The sequence below is a fragment of the Trichomonas vaginalis genome, chromosome IV (assembly GCF_026262505.1).
Source record: "Trichomonas vaginalis G3 chromosome IV, whole genome shotgun sequence".
Taxonomy (NCBI): domain Eukaryota; phylum Parabasalia; order Trichomonadida; family Trichomonadidae; genus Trichomonas; species Trichomonas vaginalis.
Window position 1 is genome coordinate 32,725,733 of NC_067206.1, and position 16,737 is coordinate 32,742,469.

The following is a 16,737-nucleotide window of genomic DNA, read 5'->3' on the forward strand; positions in this document are numbered from 1 at the left end:
CGCTTGACTTCAGATGGCTCAGGTAGCTCTATAATGTAAATTGCCTCGTCAAATCCTTCTGGCATTCCGAGTCCTTCCATCCGACAGAAAAATATTTTCCCGACGACAAGAAAAAGTTTTTCCTTCCGACAACTGGAAAAAATTTTCCCGACAACTGGAAAAAAATTTTCCATCCGACAAGAAAAAATTTTCCATCCGACAAGAAAAAATTTTCCAGTTGTCCGTCCGTAAACCATTCAAATTTTCGAAAATTGAGAACTTTTTGGTCGAACTTCAGAAAAAAATTTTCCATCCGACAGGAAAAATTTTTCCATCCGACAGAAAAATATTTTCCCTTCCGACAGGAAAAGTTTTTCCCGACAACTGGAAAAGTTCTTCCTTCCGACAGGACACAAACGGATGACTGACGTTCCTCTTCCTGAATGCCTTCCAAAGCCAGAAGAACCGACAGCCCCAGCACCACAACAGACTTACTAAGACTAAACACTTACATTTTTCAAGCTTGACTTTTTACAATTTGAACTTTGTTTGCGTAGATATGAATTCTGAAAGAAGTATGAGGGTCTTGTATGACTTTGTACTTCTCCCATAGTTCATGTCTGTCAAACTTACCTGCCATGGACTCTTTCATAAGTTCCATGAAATCGTCTTCGGACAATCCAGGGAAAAGTATAATGTCAGTAAGTATTCTTTTAACATCCTTACTTAAACTCTTTGCTGTCTGTACACAAATGACAACTGAAATGTTAAAGTGTCTGAGCTTCTTAAGAATTCGACACATATCTTGTTCTCTATTCTTAAGCAAAGGATGAGAAGCAAAGTCATCTAAGATAAGAAGACACCTATGAGGGTATGTCTTCCAATCGTAAGATTGCAATTTCTTCGAAATGTATTCTATCTCTTTCTGTTTGTTTCTGAAGTGTTTCTTCTCTAATATTCTCTGCATTTCCTCATTTGGGTCTTTAAACTTAGAATTTATATACTCATTTATAGCATTATACTTCAAAACTCTTCTTTGGTACTTCTTTATCCAATCTAACAACTCAGAGTCTTTTATACATACTAACTTAGACTTCTTTATAATATCTTTGAACGAATTGACGGTTTGGTCAAATTGACCAGAAGTACTACAAATGACAACTAACTCATAAAATGGGTTCTTCTCATCTAGTTCTTGTTGTTGTGCAGCCATTTTAAGATAAGTGAAAGTCTTACCCGACCCAGGTGGTGCAATTAGACCTGTTATACCATTCTGAGCAAATAAGAACTTGTCATGTATAGGCTTTATCTGAGCATTTTCTAACTTTCTCTTGTTCTTATTTAAAACATTCTCAAATTTCTTGTCAATGTCAGCAAACTTTTTTTCTAACATATTTTTAGAAAAATTAAAATTTTTATCTTTTAGAAAATGTCTAGCGATTTCGCTATCTATATTCGAGACAAGCTTTTCGACAGCAAAACATCTGTCGACCATAAAATCTTACATAGTGTAAACAAGAAAGGTGAGTTTGTTCTAAAGTTCTGTTTCTGGGAATATGACAAGAACCATAAAACATTACAAAGAGCAGTCTTAAAATTTGTCAATGACAGACTTGTTGACAGAGATGACACCGATTGGAAAGATGAAGTCCAACAAAAGTTCTTAGAATGCAAAGAAGACACATGCGCTGTTCTTGAAGATGAAATAGAAAACAGAATAGATGAGCTATTAAAGGACAAAGAACTTTTACATAAATATGGTTGTGCCAAATTTGACATAACTCCACCAGAGAAGAAGAAGAGAGAAAAGAGAGAAAAGAAAGAAAAGAAAGTAGAAGAAGAAGAAGAAAGAACCTGAACCAGTTCCAGAGAAAAAGAAATTTGACATGTAAAAATAAAATTTTATTTTTAGAACATTTCTGGGTCAATGTCAATGTTCTCTTCCTCTTTAGGGGCAAACACTGGCTTAGACTCTAAAATCTTTTTACCCAATTTACCTTGAACTTCAACTATCTTAGACTCATAATATTCATAGTCGTCTGCTTTCTTTGGTTCATAAGGTATAACAAGTTTGTATGCTTTACCTTCTTCGAGTTTGAGAACTTTCTGTCAAAATTTTCTTTGACTGTCAACATACCTCAATGTATAAGTCTTCAAATTGCACCACTTTTTCTAACAACAGCAAACTTAACTGGTGCAATGTTCCAAATTTTGTCAAATGTAGACTTTTCAAAATGTAGAAGTAAACATTCAAATATGTGAATGGAGCTAACTTATCTTTGACTCTGTCATGTACTTATTTACTGAGATGAATTTTGCCATCTTTTCTATCGGATAAAAAAAATTTTTTTTTAAATTTACTCAGAAAAATTTTTCTTTGTATATACACCATTCTGAACATCTAAAAGACTTTTGACATTTGCCAAGAATGTTCGTTTAGAAGCTGCCATATAACCATATTCTTGACAATATTGTTTATACGAATCGTACAATGACCTTTCATCTAAACACTCAAAGTCAGTTTCATCTATGAACAGTTCATATACACTCTTGTTTGCTTCTAACAATGTTTGTCTCTCTTCGGTATGTGGAATTTGTCTTGGATTGAACTTTGAAATATCTAATGTCATAAAATATGAGAACAAGTGGTTGTAAAAGTCAGATGTCAAAGTTTCTGCTAAGTCGTCAAAATATTCTGTATCTTGCATATGAGAATCTGACGTTCTGACAACTACATATCTTCTGTCAGAACTTTCTAACTTCATCGGAACAACATTGTTTGAAACCATAATGAAGTTTGCAACATTTTCACAAACTCTTTGGTCTTTATACTTTCTTTCAACAACTCCAACTTTGTCTGTTATAAGACTCTTCAAAGCATCTGAGTTCAAAACTTTTGTTGTATCTATACTTTGAAGTTCATTGCAAACTATAAGTTTCATATTCTCTATTGAGGAGTTAAACTTGCCACAGATGTTTTCTAAGTTTGTCATATTCGGGTTCGAATAGCCCTCTAATAGTTTGCATAAGATATCTGTAAAGAATGTGTTCTTACCTGTTCCTTGTTTTCCAATTATAATGAGAGCAGTTTCATTTTTAGCACTTGGATGTTGTAAGATGTTTGCAAACCAACATAAGATATACTCATAGACTCTTTCGTTTCCATTGCATATAATTTCTTTGACATGGTCTAACCAAGCTTCTATAATATTTTCTTTCCATTCTACTTGTTCGTATTTATATCCAGTGAAGATAGAATAGAAGTTTGGAGAAGGTGTATAGAACTTTATACCTCGAACTGAAAAATCTTCTAACTTTGACAATAAGATATCCCAAGCATCTAACATCTTCATGCCAACTTGTACGACTTTTATTTTCTTAAGTTTCTGTCTACATTCTTGTTCAGACACTATTGTTGCTCTTGGTTTGTTAAAGACAACATCCCATTCTTTCATGACATAACATTCTGGGGCAGAGTCGACATAAATGACTAAACGTTTCAAATTCTCGACTGCTTTGTTATAGTCTCGAAATGGACACATATTTCTGAATGCTTGGAAGTCATAAAAATCTGAAACATCTATTCTGTACATTTTTATAAAAATAAAAAAAATATTTTTTTTATTCTTGACTTTGTTGTTCCATTTGTTGCATTTGTTGTTCTTGAGCTATTTGTTGTTGAAGTTGTTCTTGTAATACAATACTTTCACCAGTTGCATCTTCCAATTCGAAACTTTCTGCCGTCATTGACAAATACATAGGACATAAAAGTTTTACAGGAACAAAGTTTGCGTCAACTAATGTCAACGTTATACTTGCCAAAGTGTTTGAGTTCACTAAGGTTGAAAATTCTGCATTCGAATGAACAATAGGCAAACCAGCAGAGAAAGTATTGTTTATACGCATAAGTATCTTTTGGTCATAATAGTTTCTGTCGACATTCGAATAACACTTTGAACCTAAGTTTGAAACAATATATAAGATTGGTGTGCTTAATGTCAATGGAATAGACATTCCTTGTATGACACCTTTTCCTGTTATAGGAAACTGTTGGTAGTAAAAACCAGAAATAAGTTTTGTATTATAGCTCATATTGTTTATAGTAAACTCAGTCGGACATCCAAACATAATGAAACCTGCTCTAGTTGCAGCACATGTTACACCCGTCCTTAAAGTATTAAATAAGTCAACAAAACCTGTTGGTGGTATATCTGAGTAAGTATCTTCAAAGGAGTATTTTTTACCATTCACAACAATAAAGTCTTCTGGTGTCAAAAGAGCAAAACAGGCTTTAGTCGTCATTGTGTTTAAGGTTAGTTTACAATATCGTCCTTGAGGACTTTGTAAGTTTGTTGTTATAGAATTATATGACTCAGGGTTTTTAGTCGTAATAGTATAAACCATTATATCTTCTGCCATTTATATATATTTAAAAGTTTTTCTGAAAGTGGAGAAGAACTTCATCTAAACTTTCACATGGCGTTTCTTGAAGTTCTCTGTCTAAGAAGTTCAAATATTTTGTAAAGACATAGAACTTTCCTTTGTCTACACGAACAAACAAAACAGGGTCTTTCATATCGTTCAAAAGTGTGTAAAGTCCTTTACATGAAATAAAGTCTATATTATTTTTCTTCAAACATCTTTCAAGAAGTTTTGACATTTTTACTTAGCAAATAAATTTTAATGAAATGTTGTGGTCGTCAAATATTTTTATGACGTCTGGGAAACTATACTTTAAGTTCAACGTTTCACCTCCTTTCATAACGTATATCTTGTCAATGACATTATATGAAACACCACAGCAACTAATGTCGGGTTCTATTTCTTTGATGTTTATATCGTCTGCCTCTGTCAAAAGTTTCAATAGTTCTTTCAAGACTTCATGAGGTGCAATGACATATGAGTTCACTTTTACAGGGTTGTGTTCGACCAAGTTTAACATTATACTTAAAGCTTGACAAATCTTCTCCTGAGTTTGAAGTTTGTCTTTCAGTTGTTGGTAGTCGTTTCGAATATCTGCAACAGAACTTAAGTCTCTGCTAACTTCAGGATATGTTGGTTGTTCTTTTACAGGAACAATTGTTATACCATCTTCGTCTTCGTATGGTTTCCCCACTTCAACATCTCTGTCTTTGACATTGACAACAACACTTTGACTGTTTGTTTGAGTTGGTGAATTTAACTTCACATCTGCCACCGCCATTAAACCTTTTGAAACACTTACGCTTCTATTTTTCGGAAATGACATTTTACTTAGAATAAAAAGATGGACGTATTCGAGTATCTCTTCGAATTGAAGCAGAACAAAGTTTACACACACAAACAATACAAATACATTGACAGAATAGTTCTTTATACAAACAATGGTAAATGTTATAGAATAGCAATATTTGCTGAACCAAAATATTTCATAAAGCAAAGAAAGTTGGTATAACTGAAATGGTGAAAGTTCTTGAAGCAGACAAAAATATAACAAAACTTACAGATATTTCTAAAGGTAAGTTTATCTTACAATATTATGTCAAAACTGGCGTACTGTCAATATTTGACGGAGAGAAGTCAGTTCAAGAACAACTTACTGACCTGCTGCCAAAATCTGCTCGATGGAAGCTGTCGTTATGCCAATCTGAGGAGCCCCAGCAGGTTTCATCGAACGAATCTTCAAAAGAGCATCTTCCGTGAAAAGTGCTATTGGTTTTGTAAACTTCTTTGCTCTCAGTTCATCTGGACCGTCTCTGTCACCAGTATATTGTATTTGTACAGTACCAACAGTTGAAATACCACCCATAAAGTCTTCTGAGTCAGCAAATGGAATGCCAAGCCAAAAGTTTGAACGGTCTCCATTTGTATATTGAGTTTTTTGACCTCCTGTATGAGTCCATACTTTCACATATGGCATAATAGAACTTTGCATTTCAGGGTTAATGGTTGTTGTGAAGTTGTTGTTAAAGTTCATAGCATCTAATGTCAAGTTGTATGACCTCATATCCTCAACTGTAGAATATTCTTCTCTTGGATAATATTTGCCATCTATGTTTATATGATATTTAATACCGGGGTTGTAGAAACAAGAATAGTCATTTATAGTTCGTCTGAACAGTACAAACATAGTATCTGCATGTTTCATTGCAGTTGTTAAAGCAATATCTGTTCTTGCACCTGGGTCAGCACTTTGGTTTCCAACTTCACCTGCAAAGTCTTTGACAGATATTTGGTGTATAGGGAACATAAGTGGAACTGCAATATATTTGGCAGCTAAAGCATTTGAAATATCTGGGTCCAACATATAGACTGCAAGTCTGCTTTCTATTCTCTTGCATTCAAATTTTTCGCATGTGAACTTAACTGGGTCCCAAGCAGTTCCAGCAGCATTGAAATAATAGTTTACTTCATTGTTGAAGTTTGAGAAACCAAAGTCTAAGTCAACTTTGTCTTTGCAAAAGTCACAGAACTTGGCTCCACCAGTTCCAGCTACAGTAATGCTGAATGGGTCTTGTGTTGGTGCAATGACTAAGTTATTTTTGCTTGGAGTAAGTTCGATAGAAATTTTTCCTGCCCAGTTTGGCAAGTATCTTAAAAACCTGAAGATGAGGAAAGATGACAAAGGAACTCTAAGTTTCAGTTTTACTTTAGTGGCAGCAGTTCCATCTGAACCAGAAAGGTTAACATAAACTCCTGGAACGTTAGGGTCAAGTCTTCTTATTTTCTCAATATTTGCATACTGGTCTGTTTGTTCTCTAGCTTGTGGTTGTACTGAGTTTCTCAAAGCGAACCATTCATAGTTTGCCCATGTTACTGTTTGAACTAAGTCAGAGTTAGAATATATCTTATATCCCATGAAAACTTCTGGAGCATATTGGTATCCGACATAGAAAATTCCATTGCAACCTTTCTTGTCAGACAACTTGGCAGAAGGTTTTATTTCAATGTCTTGTTCCACGTATAAGAATGAGTTGTCAATAGAAATAATATGAAACCTGTCGCAAGCAATATCTACTGTTGTTGAAGAACCTTCTCCAAACTCACCTACGTTTCCATAAGAAACAGCAGTTGTATATTCGTAAGTTCCAGGAACTATTTCTGACCTTCTAATGGCATTGTCGCATTCGTTATACCATTCGGAAACATTTCCGTTCATGGCATCCAAAACTGTTGGCGTTATATTCTGAGCGGCGTACATTTCATATGGGTAAAAATATAGAATAGTTGGATTTATATATCATAATAGAACCCACTCGGACCAAGCTTTACTTTGTTCTACTCTTCTTCTTTGGTGTCGCTTTTGGTAACTTGCCCTCTGCTTCAAGTTGTTGCATCTTTGCCTCATGTTCACCTAGTATGTTGTAAATTTCCCATGTCCTTTTTGCCTTTGGGCTCTGGTCGCCCATCTCAGGTAACCTATATCCTAGAAAGATTTTGTCATAGTTTGTATTTGAGTCTTCGCTTATTGTTTGCATGACTCTTTCCTGAGTTTCCGGTTCAAGCTCTTCAAATATAGCTTGTCCATATGGAATAAGCTCGTTTCCAAATATATGTTTTTGTAGCCATTCTGGTTTTCTTTCCATGTTACCAATAATATCTTTTGTGAATGGGAAAGCTTTTACCCAATGTTTCAGTCTTGCGTCATTTATTTCTGTAGTTGGTTTTATTTTGTCAAGGAACATGTTTTTCAATACTAACATTTCATTTGGTACTGTCCATTTGAGTTTTCTTAAATATTCATCCCTTCTCGGTTCATTGTCTGCAAAGTAAGTTTTTATGACATTTTGCAAACTTTCGTTTGCAAGGTCATGTACAATAGGTTCTCTTCCTTCTCTCTCCCTAACTTTCTTTCTAAACTCTTCACCAAATATACCATCTCTATGGTTCTGTGTAGTTCTTTGAGATAAATGTTCTAGAACGTCAGGTGTTATATTTCCATCAGCCATGTTCATTTCATACTGGTCCAAAATATCTGCATCTTTCATATCTTTCAATGGCATTAAAGCCGCGCTGAAAATACCAGCTATATCTGGTTCACCATTCACTTCCATTGCGTCTACAACTTCTTGGAATTGTGGTTGTAAGTTTATGAACCACCTATCCGGATTAGCTTTATGACCCCATCTCATTGTAGTTCCATCGTCTGCAGAAACAAAAGTAGGTTTGTTTCCATATTGGCTAGGTTCTGAATGAACTTTAAACAATGTTTCATTTCTATATGTTTTGTTGAAATTTAACCTTTTTTTTTCACCGAGTTCATCCAAAGATTGAACGTTATATGCTCGTAAGTAAAAAGGATTGTTGTATTTGTGTACATTATCTTTCAGTACTTCCATTCTATGCTGGATATTTTCATCTGATGTTGGAGTCTTTTGTATGTCGGCGAACATTTTTCGATATTCTTCTACTATGTCAGCTGAATTTTTCTTAGACTCTTGGAAAGATTCCATATTCCCGCATACACTTGTTGAGGGTCAAGATTTTTCGGCTGTTCCAAATCTTCATCTAGTTCTGTGAAGTTAGTTTCCAAAGGAGGGACTTGTTCGTTTTTTCAGGCTCTTCTAGCTGTTGTTGCTGAACTATTTCTTCCATGTCTGGTTGTATCTGAACTTCTTCCTGTGGAGTTTCTTGTACCTCATCTGCTGGCATTTCATATATTCCGAGACCGTTTTTAAAAAGTTCCCTATCTAAGTCATCCGGACTCATAAACCTTTCTTCTTTCGTTCCGTCTCTATTTTTTACGCGTTTCATGAAGAGAGTTGAATTATCGTTTAGCTCTGACACCAAATATCTTGGAGTAAATTCAGTCATGTCATTTGGATGATATGCTATTAAATCATATCCCTTAGCGAGCTTGTATTTTCCAGGTTTGAAATTATATCCCATTTGGTGCTGAACCATAAAGCTAAATAGGTTCGGGTCAGTATTTCCTTCCTTGAACTTTCTAATAGCTTCTTTATATCTGTCACTAAAGTCAAGAGTATCTGGGTAACCATAATTTTCCTTAAGCATTTTTAAGAATTCTTGGTTTCCTTGTTCTCTACTTCTTTTATGTCCTTGCTCTGTTTGTGGTTGTTGTGGTGCAGTGTTTTGAACTGTTGGTTGTGGTGTAGTGTTTTGAACTGTTGGTTGTGGTGTAGTGTTTTGAACTGTTGGTTGTGGTGTAGTGTTTTGAACTGTTGGTTGTGGTGCAGTGTTTTGAACTGTTGGTTGTTGTGCTGGATTTTGAACTGTTGGTTGTTGTGTTGGTTTTGGTGCATGCCTGTGTCTGTGTCCATGTGACGATGTAAATGTTTTAGGTAGTCCTGGTGCAGGTGCTTCTCTTGGAGGGTTTGGTGGTATATATAGTTCCACTAGCTAGTATATAAGTTCCACCAGCTGGTATATAAGTTCACCAGCTGGCACATATGTTCCATCTGCAGCATAATGTCCTACCTGACTTTTTCGTTCTTAAGAAAGCATTTACTAGGTCTGTTTTGGTCTGTTGTAACTCTTTTTCTTGACTTTCCACAACAGTTGCTCTAACGGCGTCATAGGCACTTTGAACTGCCTGTCTCGTTGCTGCATCTGTTATTTTCGTCATATTTTGTGCTACTTCTCTAACTCGTTGTCGAAACCTTCAGACTTCAGTTTCTTTCAGATGAGAAGTCGTTCACTAGTTTCACCTTACTATGAAGAGCTTCGAAGGCGTTCTTAAAGTCAGCATTCATTAAAGCTTCATTTGAACTGTCTTCATCCGCTTGTATTTTTGTCCTTATTGACCCTATAAGTTGGGCTGCTTTAGCGTTGGCTTGGGCAACCAGTTATTAGCTTTTAATATTTCTGCACTTTTCATTGCCTTTTGCATGGCTGCGTCGTTAATTTTTACTTTTTGTGCTAAGTTTTCATACTGTACGGTTTGTTTTGCAACTGTAAAAGTTTTTCTGCTTTACATTTGCTTCAACTTCTTTTTTATACTCATCGCTATCCATATATGTCTTCAGGGCTTTTTGTTTTATTTCTTCATCTTTCAGTACTTTATATTGAGTAGTATGGTTTTTCAAATTTATAACATCTTGTTCCATTTTTGCTACTTCTGCTGCTTTTTCTGACACTTTTTTTGCATATTCCTCTGTACTTAGTTCTTTCAGTTGTTCTTCTTTCTTCTTTTTCTCTACGTTTAACTCATTTAGTTTCTTTGTGTGTCTGTCATATTCTAGTTTCTTTTCGTTTCACTTATTTGTTTCTGTATGTCTATGTTTGACTTTTTGACATCTGTTATTTGATTTTTGAGTGAACTCAAATTCATTTGACTTTGAGGGTTATAGGCTGTTCCATCTGCAGCTCCACCATAGCCTGCCATTTTCGCTAAAAGTGCCGCTCTTAAACCTCCACTCTGTGCACCAATAACTCGGTTTAAAAGCATAGGGTTGCTTGACATTTGTTGCAACATAGTGGGGTCATTCATAATTTGTTGTTGCAACTGTTGTTGTGGTGTCAGTTTCTATTGGATGTTTCAATGCTCTCTTCCTTACGTATATTCTTACGTAGCTTACGTGGCATTTTTAAAGTGAAGTTAAAAAGCGGTTTTTGACAGATGTTTATATGACACTTTTTGTTCAGCACAAAAAACTACTCGGTCAAAGTGTTGTCAGTTTTGTAAAATAACCGTCCTATCTCCGTGCCTATGACGAAGAAATCATGAAAATTCAAGAGGTGAGAAAAGAGGTGAGAAAACAGGTGAGATCTCACCTCTTCACCTAAACTTTATTTTTGGGTCCTTTACACTCATTACGATGAAGAAGTCTTGACAAAACATTTACGAAGAAGTCTTGACAAAACATTTACGAAGAAATCTTGACAAATTCAAGAGGGTAGAAAAGAGGTTAGAAAAGAGGTTTAGATCTAACCTTCTACCCTAAACATTATTTTTGGTCATTTACACTCATTACGATGAAGTCTTGACAAAACATTTACGAAGAAGTCTTGACAAAACATTTACGAAGAAGTCTTGACAAAACATTTACGAAGAAGTCTTGACAAAACATTTACGAAGAAGTCTTGACAAAACATTTACGAAGAAGTCTTGACAAAACATTTACGAAGAAGTCTTGACAAAACATGAAAACATATATAATTTGTGAAAAGCGACACATTATATAATGTTTTCGACCCAGAAGACTAACAATTTTTCCGAATAAAAACTTCATTTATTACTAAACATCCTCAGGGCTAGAAGGCACGAAGTGCCTGGAGGCCCCACTACCTTTTTTTTTTTTTTTTTTTTTTGTTAGAAGTAGTATATGATAACAATGTCAATTTTCTATGCAAATCATTAAGTTTTTAATTGAATTTAATTTCAATTATTTTTTATTTTTAAAGGGCGCGTAAAGGGTTGGCGTCCTAAGGCGTCCTGATGTAAACTATTCAATTTTTAAGAAGTTTACACCATAATTGAATAGTTTATGGCGTCCTGAGAGGAGATTTCAATGGGTATGGCGTCCTAAAAAATAGAAGAAAATGATTTTTTCTCATTTTTCTAGAAATTGAATTTTTTAAAAAAAAAAAAAAAATCAAAACGTATACATTAAGAAAGACTATAAATGAAGATTTTCCTATTTTTTTTTTTCATTCTAAAACATCTTTTTTGGATAATTTTTTAAATAAATATGTAAGAAAGATTGAAGAAAAAGTAAATTTACTTTAAGAAAATTCGTTTTACATGATGTAAGACCCGTAACAACTATAAATATTCAATTATTTAAATAAAAAAAGAAAAACAGATTAAATGTATCTCACATCAAAATCCATTGACCTAAGGATGTTAAGTTTCTGTTTTTAAAAGTTGATATTTTTTTTCTAATTTTAAGAAAATTAATAGATGTTATTAGACAATAGGAGTGTAATGATATTGACTAAACAGAAATGAGGAGAATAGAGATATAATTTTGATAAGCAATATTGCGAACAAATTCTGAAGTAAAAATCGCGATCAATAATTGAAAATTACGATCATGTACTGAAAAATGACGATCGAATTGAATGAATAGAATTATATCTAAGAAAAAATAAATTGTATTTAGAAGATGAACAAAGAAAGGTGTATGCTAAAAATCATTTAACAATAAATGGAAATAAAACGAAATTGTTAAAAGAAAAAAATGAAAATTGTTAAATAATATATTATTTTTTAGTCATAAGAATAAAAATATAGTAGTTATAAAAGGAATTAGACTTCATATATCAATTCTTTTTCTCTGTAGATGTGGAACGTTTGCTTTTCGATCTCTTTCGATGAACTTGAAAATATAAGTTATTATCGCTGAGAATCCTTTCCGAAATAGGAGCTTTACGTTTAGGAGGATTGTCGGATGAATTTTGTTTTTTATTGTTTGATTTTGTTGTTATGGAAGATTTTTTCTTATTTTTTTCAGAATTTTGCTTGCTATTAACTGAAACTTGTTTTGACGGCCCAACAATAGCATTTGTAGTAGGAAGAATTCCCAATAACGAGCGCATTTTCGATAATTGTTTTTCAATATGATCAAGAAGGTCCAGCTTATGTTCTAGATTACTAGACATTTGATTTGTAGAAGGATGGTTTTGATTTTCTGGTTCTAAATCTGTAGAGTCTGCAATATTTGAATTTTCGGAGCGAATTGGAGCATCTGAACCTTGATTTGTATCGGCTTGCTCAAAATTAGTTTGAATTGGAGTGGATGAATTAAAATCTGGATGATTTAATGTTTCATTAAATAATGCCATAATTTTTTCTCTTTTTTCATTAATAAACTTAGTGATCATTGTATCTTTATCTGTTAGATCGATCGATTTGAGTATATCTGCATCATGAACTGGAATATTTTCGAACAATGAACTCGATTCTATGGAACCATATGGAGAAATCTCGTTCTGAGCCAAAGAAAGATCACTTACGTTGTATTGTTTGATAGAAAAAATTGTTTTCTCAAGTTCTTTTTGAAAGCAGTCAAGAATATAATTTTTGTAGCTATCAGTGATAACGGTTTTTATATGGCGCTCGATCTTCTGGTTATTTTTGATGGCGTTATATTTATCTAATTGGATTTGAGATATCTTCTTAATAGCTTCATAAATGTTTGGATGTTTTAACGAAGAAAATTCTGAATGCATACTCTCGAGGCAATCATTAGTGAATATTGCAGTTGCATTATTATATTGAGATATTAAATTGTAGTGCGGCAACCAAACTTTGTTGAAATAATCAATATAATCTTTGATCGAATCAACTTTATTTTGATTAATTATATGCATTGTAAGTACAAATTCTTCATGAGACATGAATGGAGTAATAGAATATAGCTTAAATAAAGAATTTTGTAAAGTATTGAAATTTTTTGTATAAAGTGCTACAAGTTTCCTGTGTAAAGCTTGTTTGAAATGAAATAGGCATCCAATTATACGGACTTTAGGGAAAATTTGTTGAAGTGCCTCTATCATTCCCTTTTCAAAATCACAATGAATTTGAATTAGCTTTGAAAATTGAATACCCTTGACAGTAAAAATATATTCAAATGCCTTCTTATAAGATTCAAATGTGCGGTTTTTCATGAATATAAATAAAAGTGGTAGATATTGATTTGTTGAAGGTTCACAAATCATAATTGTTAGCATCTGTCCTTTTTGAAAATGTTTTGGTGTAATTTTAAAAGTTCCATCGCAAAATAAATCTGTGGCTTCTTTTGCAAATTGAATTGCCTTCTCAAAACCAAAAAACATCGTCTCACAATTTGCTTGAAAATCATGGCCAATGAAAAACTGCTCGCCATTTATTAAACAAAAATTAGCAATTTCATCGTCTGTAATTTTTTCTCCAACAGAAATTTTTCTGGACTTATTATAAACTTCCCTGACCAATGAATCTTTAATTAATGGGTTTTCATCAGTACCAACAGCAAGTTCTGTCATAAATTTTTTAATCTGCTGAAAAGTGCCGTTGTCTTCAGAAAATTTTGCCATTGCCTTATTGTATATTTCTGTCAGTGTCATTGATTTATGAAGATCATTTTTTTCATTTTGTAACTTTTTAAATTGTCTGCATTCGGGTATATGTTCCTTTTGTAAATCTTCGGAAACTGAACTGTTCTCAATTTTAACTAAATAACGTGCTTGACAAGAATGATCGATGCAACGGTAGTAACGTTCAATATTATTTGAATTAATAATATTTGTATGATCATGCGAATAAAGCATATCTTTGCGAACAATTGTATCAGGATATTTTCCAGTAACTGCGGGAATATTTTTAACTGCAATATAACTAAAATATCTTCTGACAGCTTTAGATTCATTTTCGGCGTATTTAATATTAAAATATTGAAGAACTTGTTTGATTATATTCGTTTTTTCATCTCTCGATATTGATTTTTGGTATTTATCAGATTGTTCCCTGATAAATATTTTATTTTCGTCTGTAAAGTTTGCTCTTTTTTGATTAAATATAGATGATTTTCCCATTAAAAAATGAAATGATGCAAAATTAGTTAGTATGGCTAAGTCGTGTACTGAGGCACTGCGCGCCTCCGTACACCACTTAACCTTAAATATTTACAAAACCATTAACGTATATTTTACAACACAAACGACAACACTAACTTAACATTAAATATTTACAAAGCCGCCAACCACTTCACTTCACTAACGTTTTCACTAATGACTTCATTAATGTAAAAATAAACGTTCTCACTTACAAAAGTATTGCAACTCCTCCCATTGCTGTGCTTCACATAACAGCTCATAATCTTCTGACTCACTTTCTTCTTCATATAGGTCAAAATCACTGTCAAAATGAATGTTAGTAAGTTTTGACAAAGCTAATGAAACACGTTTACCGTTTGTATCGTATGCTTGTATAAACTTTCCATTCTTCATTCCTTCATAAACGCTCAAACTAACTTTACCCTTTCTCCCTCGTATCTGATAGAATGTATTTTCACGAGGAACGAAGAACAAATTCTTGAACTCATGACCGTTGTAGTTTGTTATCTCAATAGTTTTCGTCATTTATATAAAAATAAACTTAAAAATTAATGATATCACCACCCTCACACGTATGAAAACATAGCACAAAAATATATTTAGGGTAGAAGGGTAGATCTAACCTGATATCTAACCTCTTTTCTACCCTGTTGAATTCATTGCTTTATAACTCTCTTCCTTTCTCCAACTCTTCTAACTTCTTCTTAAGTTCAGCAATGTTGTCCTCATGAAGTTTAATCTTTCTCAAAATTCCTTCTTTATCTAATGGTTGCTTTATCTTTCTAAACTGAACTCTACCATCCTTCATAGTATGAATGTAAAAACCTTCTGGAATAATTCCTGATTTAATGTATTCTACCAAAAACTTTTGTTTCATTGCTTCAGTGACTTTAGTCGTCATTTCAATCAAATAAAAATTTTAATATTAAATAAAAATAACGTTATTTTTCAGTAAGGAAACGCAGGAGTTTTACGATTTATTTGAGGAGTAGGTTCTGGTTTAAATGTTGGAGTCGGTTTTGGAGTTGACTTTTGAACAGGAGTTTGTAATTCCATAGGTTCAGGAGTCATTGAAGGTTTTGCTTGTGAAGGCGTTGGTTTTGGCGAAGGTGTTGGAGTTTGTTTAACTTCAGCTACTTCAGTATTATTTACAACATTTGCTTTATTTCTTTTCAACATCATAACTGCTCCTGCTGTAGCTAGCAAACCTAGTGGGAGACCATATTTTATATAAGGACTTGACCAAATGCTATTTTTGACAGGCTGGTGGAACACCTAACCTTGGTGAGACTGCTCTTTGCCATTGTGCAGCTCGTAAGAAATATTCAATAGGTGCTCCATAATCGTTTGGTAAAGTTTGTTTCATAGATGGTGAAGGTTCACGAGAGCTTGATGAAGAACTCATTTATAAGCTTTAAAAATAAACGTTCATCCTTTATTCCTCACTGTCGTCCGCAGCTAAGTTATAGTCATCTAATCTTATTATTGGGATTCCATTAGCACGCACCTGAATGGCAAAGCAACAATCCCTCATAAATCCAATAAGTGGCTTTGGTACATTTTCAGTTGCTAGTTCAATAGGTCCTTTAACAGACAATTTGTATGTTATTGGAGCAGTAGATGTTTGACCTTGCTGGAAGCAAAAGTCCACTTCTGTTGGAAAACCACATAAGAAATGTGTGTTGTCATAGCTATCCATTTATGTTCCACACTACCATCATCCACCAATGACCTCATAACATCTTCATTAAATCCTATCATATCATTGTTTGTATTGCAAGCGTTCGCAACCATTTCATAAAATACAGGTCCATATGATTTTTCAGGTTCTGCAGGCATATTTCCATAAGCTCCCATGGAAAGCTGAAGATATTTAAACTTAGGGTTCTCAAAATTAACATAATAGTTGTCTTTCTTTCTAAATAGTGCCCAAATACTTTTAACATTAATAGGCGTATAAGCTGCTGTAAATGTTGCACTTGAACTATCTGTATTCTTTGAGAATGAACCGTCCATAGGAATCCAATCCATAACTTTAACAGGAAAACATAAAGCCTCGTTTGTATAATGTTCTACAAGTTCTGTATAAATGTTAGGGTCTAAAGAGAATGACTTTGGATGAATGAAACATTCATTAAAATCCATCTTTGTTCGAAATAGTTGCTGGGTTACAGTTGTAATAGTAACTGTTCCACTAGCTTCTATTGCCTTCGTTATCATAGTGAATGGTTCATTCCATGGAACAAATTTATTTGTCGGTGGATTTGAATCTGAAGCAAA

At 33.6% G+C, this 16,737-nt stretch overlaps 7 protein-coding genes and 4 pseudogenes across 11 annotated transcripts, besides 5 other annotated features; 1 reads left to right on the forward strand and 10 right to left on the reverse strand.

The window, feature by feature from the left end:
- Window positions 1-11,232: part of a mobile genetic element that runs on past the window's edge.
- On the reverse strand, window positions 730-1,372 carry TVAGG3_0210420 (protein of unknown function, DUF4106 family; the record flags this gene model as incomplete). Its single annotated transcript, XM_051226633.1, has 1 exon — window positions 730-1,372. A coding segment is annotated over one exon (643 nt), but the record flags the coding sequence as incomplete, so codon positions are not given.
- TVAGG3_0210430 lies at window positions 1,409-1,871 on the forward strand (annotated as a pseudogene). Its single transcript has one exon. A coding segment is annotated over exon 1 (463 nt).
- TVAGG3_0210440 lies at window positions 2,350-3,181 on the reverse strand (annotated as a pseudogene). Its single transcript has one exon. A coding segment is annotated over exon 1 (832 nt).
- On the reverse strand, window positions 3,601-4,398 carry TVAGG3_0210450 (uncharacterized protein; the record flags this gene model as incomplete). The annotated part of the gene is made up of 1 exon (XM_051226634.1): window positions 3,601-4,398. The coding sequence occupies one exon, from the start codon at window positions 4,396-4,398 to the stop codon at window positions 3,601-3,603; it is 798 nt and encodes a 265-aa protein (XP_051111620.1).
- TVAGG3_0210460 (protein of unknown function, DUF4106 family) lies at window positions 4,728-5,182 on the reverse strand (the record flags this gene model as incomplete). Its single annotated transcript, XM_051226635.1, has 1 exon — window positions 4,728-5,182. A coding segment is annotated over one exon (455 nt), but the record flags the coding sequence as incomplete, so codon positions are not given.
- TVAGG3_0210470 (protein of unknown function, DUF4106 family) lies at window positions 5,555-7,159 on the reverse strand (the record flags this gene model as incomplete). Its single annotated transcript, XM_051226636.1, has 1 exon — window positions 5,555-7,159. The coding sequence occupies one exon, from the start codon at window positions 7,157-7,159 to the stop codon at window positions 5,555-5,557; it is 1,605 nt and encodes a 534-aa protein (XP_051111622.1).
- On the reverse strand, window positions 7,227-7,819 carry TVAGG3_0210480 (annotated as a pseudogene). The gene has a single exon. A coding segment is annotated over exon 1 (593 nt).
- On the reverse strand, window positions 9,006-10,025 carry TVAGG3_0210490 (annotated as a pseudogene). The gene has a single exon. A coding segment is annotated over exon 1 (1,020 nt).
- Window positions 11,136-11,232: a terminal%2Cinverted (terminal inverted repeat of Maverick-3 transposon ID:TVAGG3_0210280).
- An 89-nt stretch (window positions 11,233-11,321) lies between these two features.
- Window positions 11,322-14,460: a mobile genetic element.
- On the reverse strand, window positions 12,485-13,260 carry TVAGG3_0210510 (MULE transposase domain-containing protein; the record flags this gene model as incomplete). The annotated part of the gene is made up of 1 exon (XM_051226637.1): window positions 12,485-13,260. A coding segment is annotated over one exon (776 nt), but the record flags the coding sequence as incomplete, so codon positions are not given.
- Window positions 13,527-14,436, reverse strand: TVAGG3_0210520 (MULE transposase domain-containing protein; the record flags this gene model as incomplete). Its single annotated transcript, XM_001291774.2, has 1 exon — window positions 13,527-14,436. A coding segment is annotated over one exon (910 nt), but the record flags the coding sequence as incomplete, so codon positions are not given.
- A 65-nt stretch (window positions 14,461-14,525) lies between the features above and the next one.
- Window positions 14,526-14,661: a terminal%2Cinverted (terminal inverted repeat of Maverick-1B transposon ID:TVAGG3_0210530).
- Window positions 14,526-16,737: part of a mobile genetic element that runs on past the window's edge.
- On the reverse strand, window positions 14,662-14,982 carry TVAGG3_0210540 (uncharacterized protein; the record flags this gene model as incomplete). The annotated part of the gene is made up of 1 exon (XM_001291773.1): window positions 14,662-14,982. The coding sequence occupies one exon, from the start codon at window positions 14,980-14,982 to the stop codon at window positions 14,662-14,664; it is 321 nt and encodes a 106-aa protein (XP_001291774.1).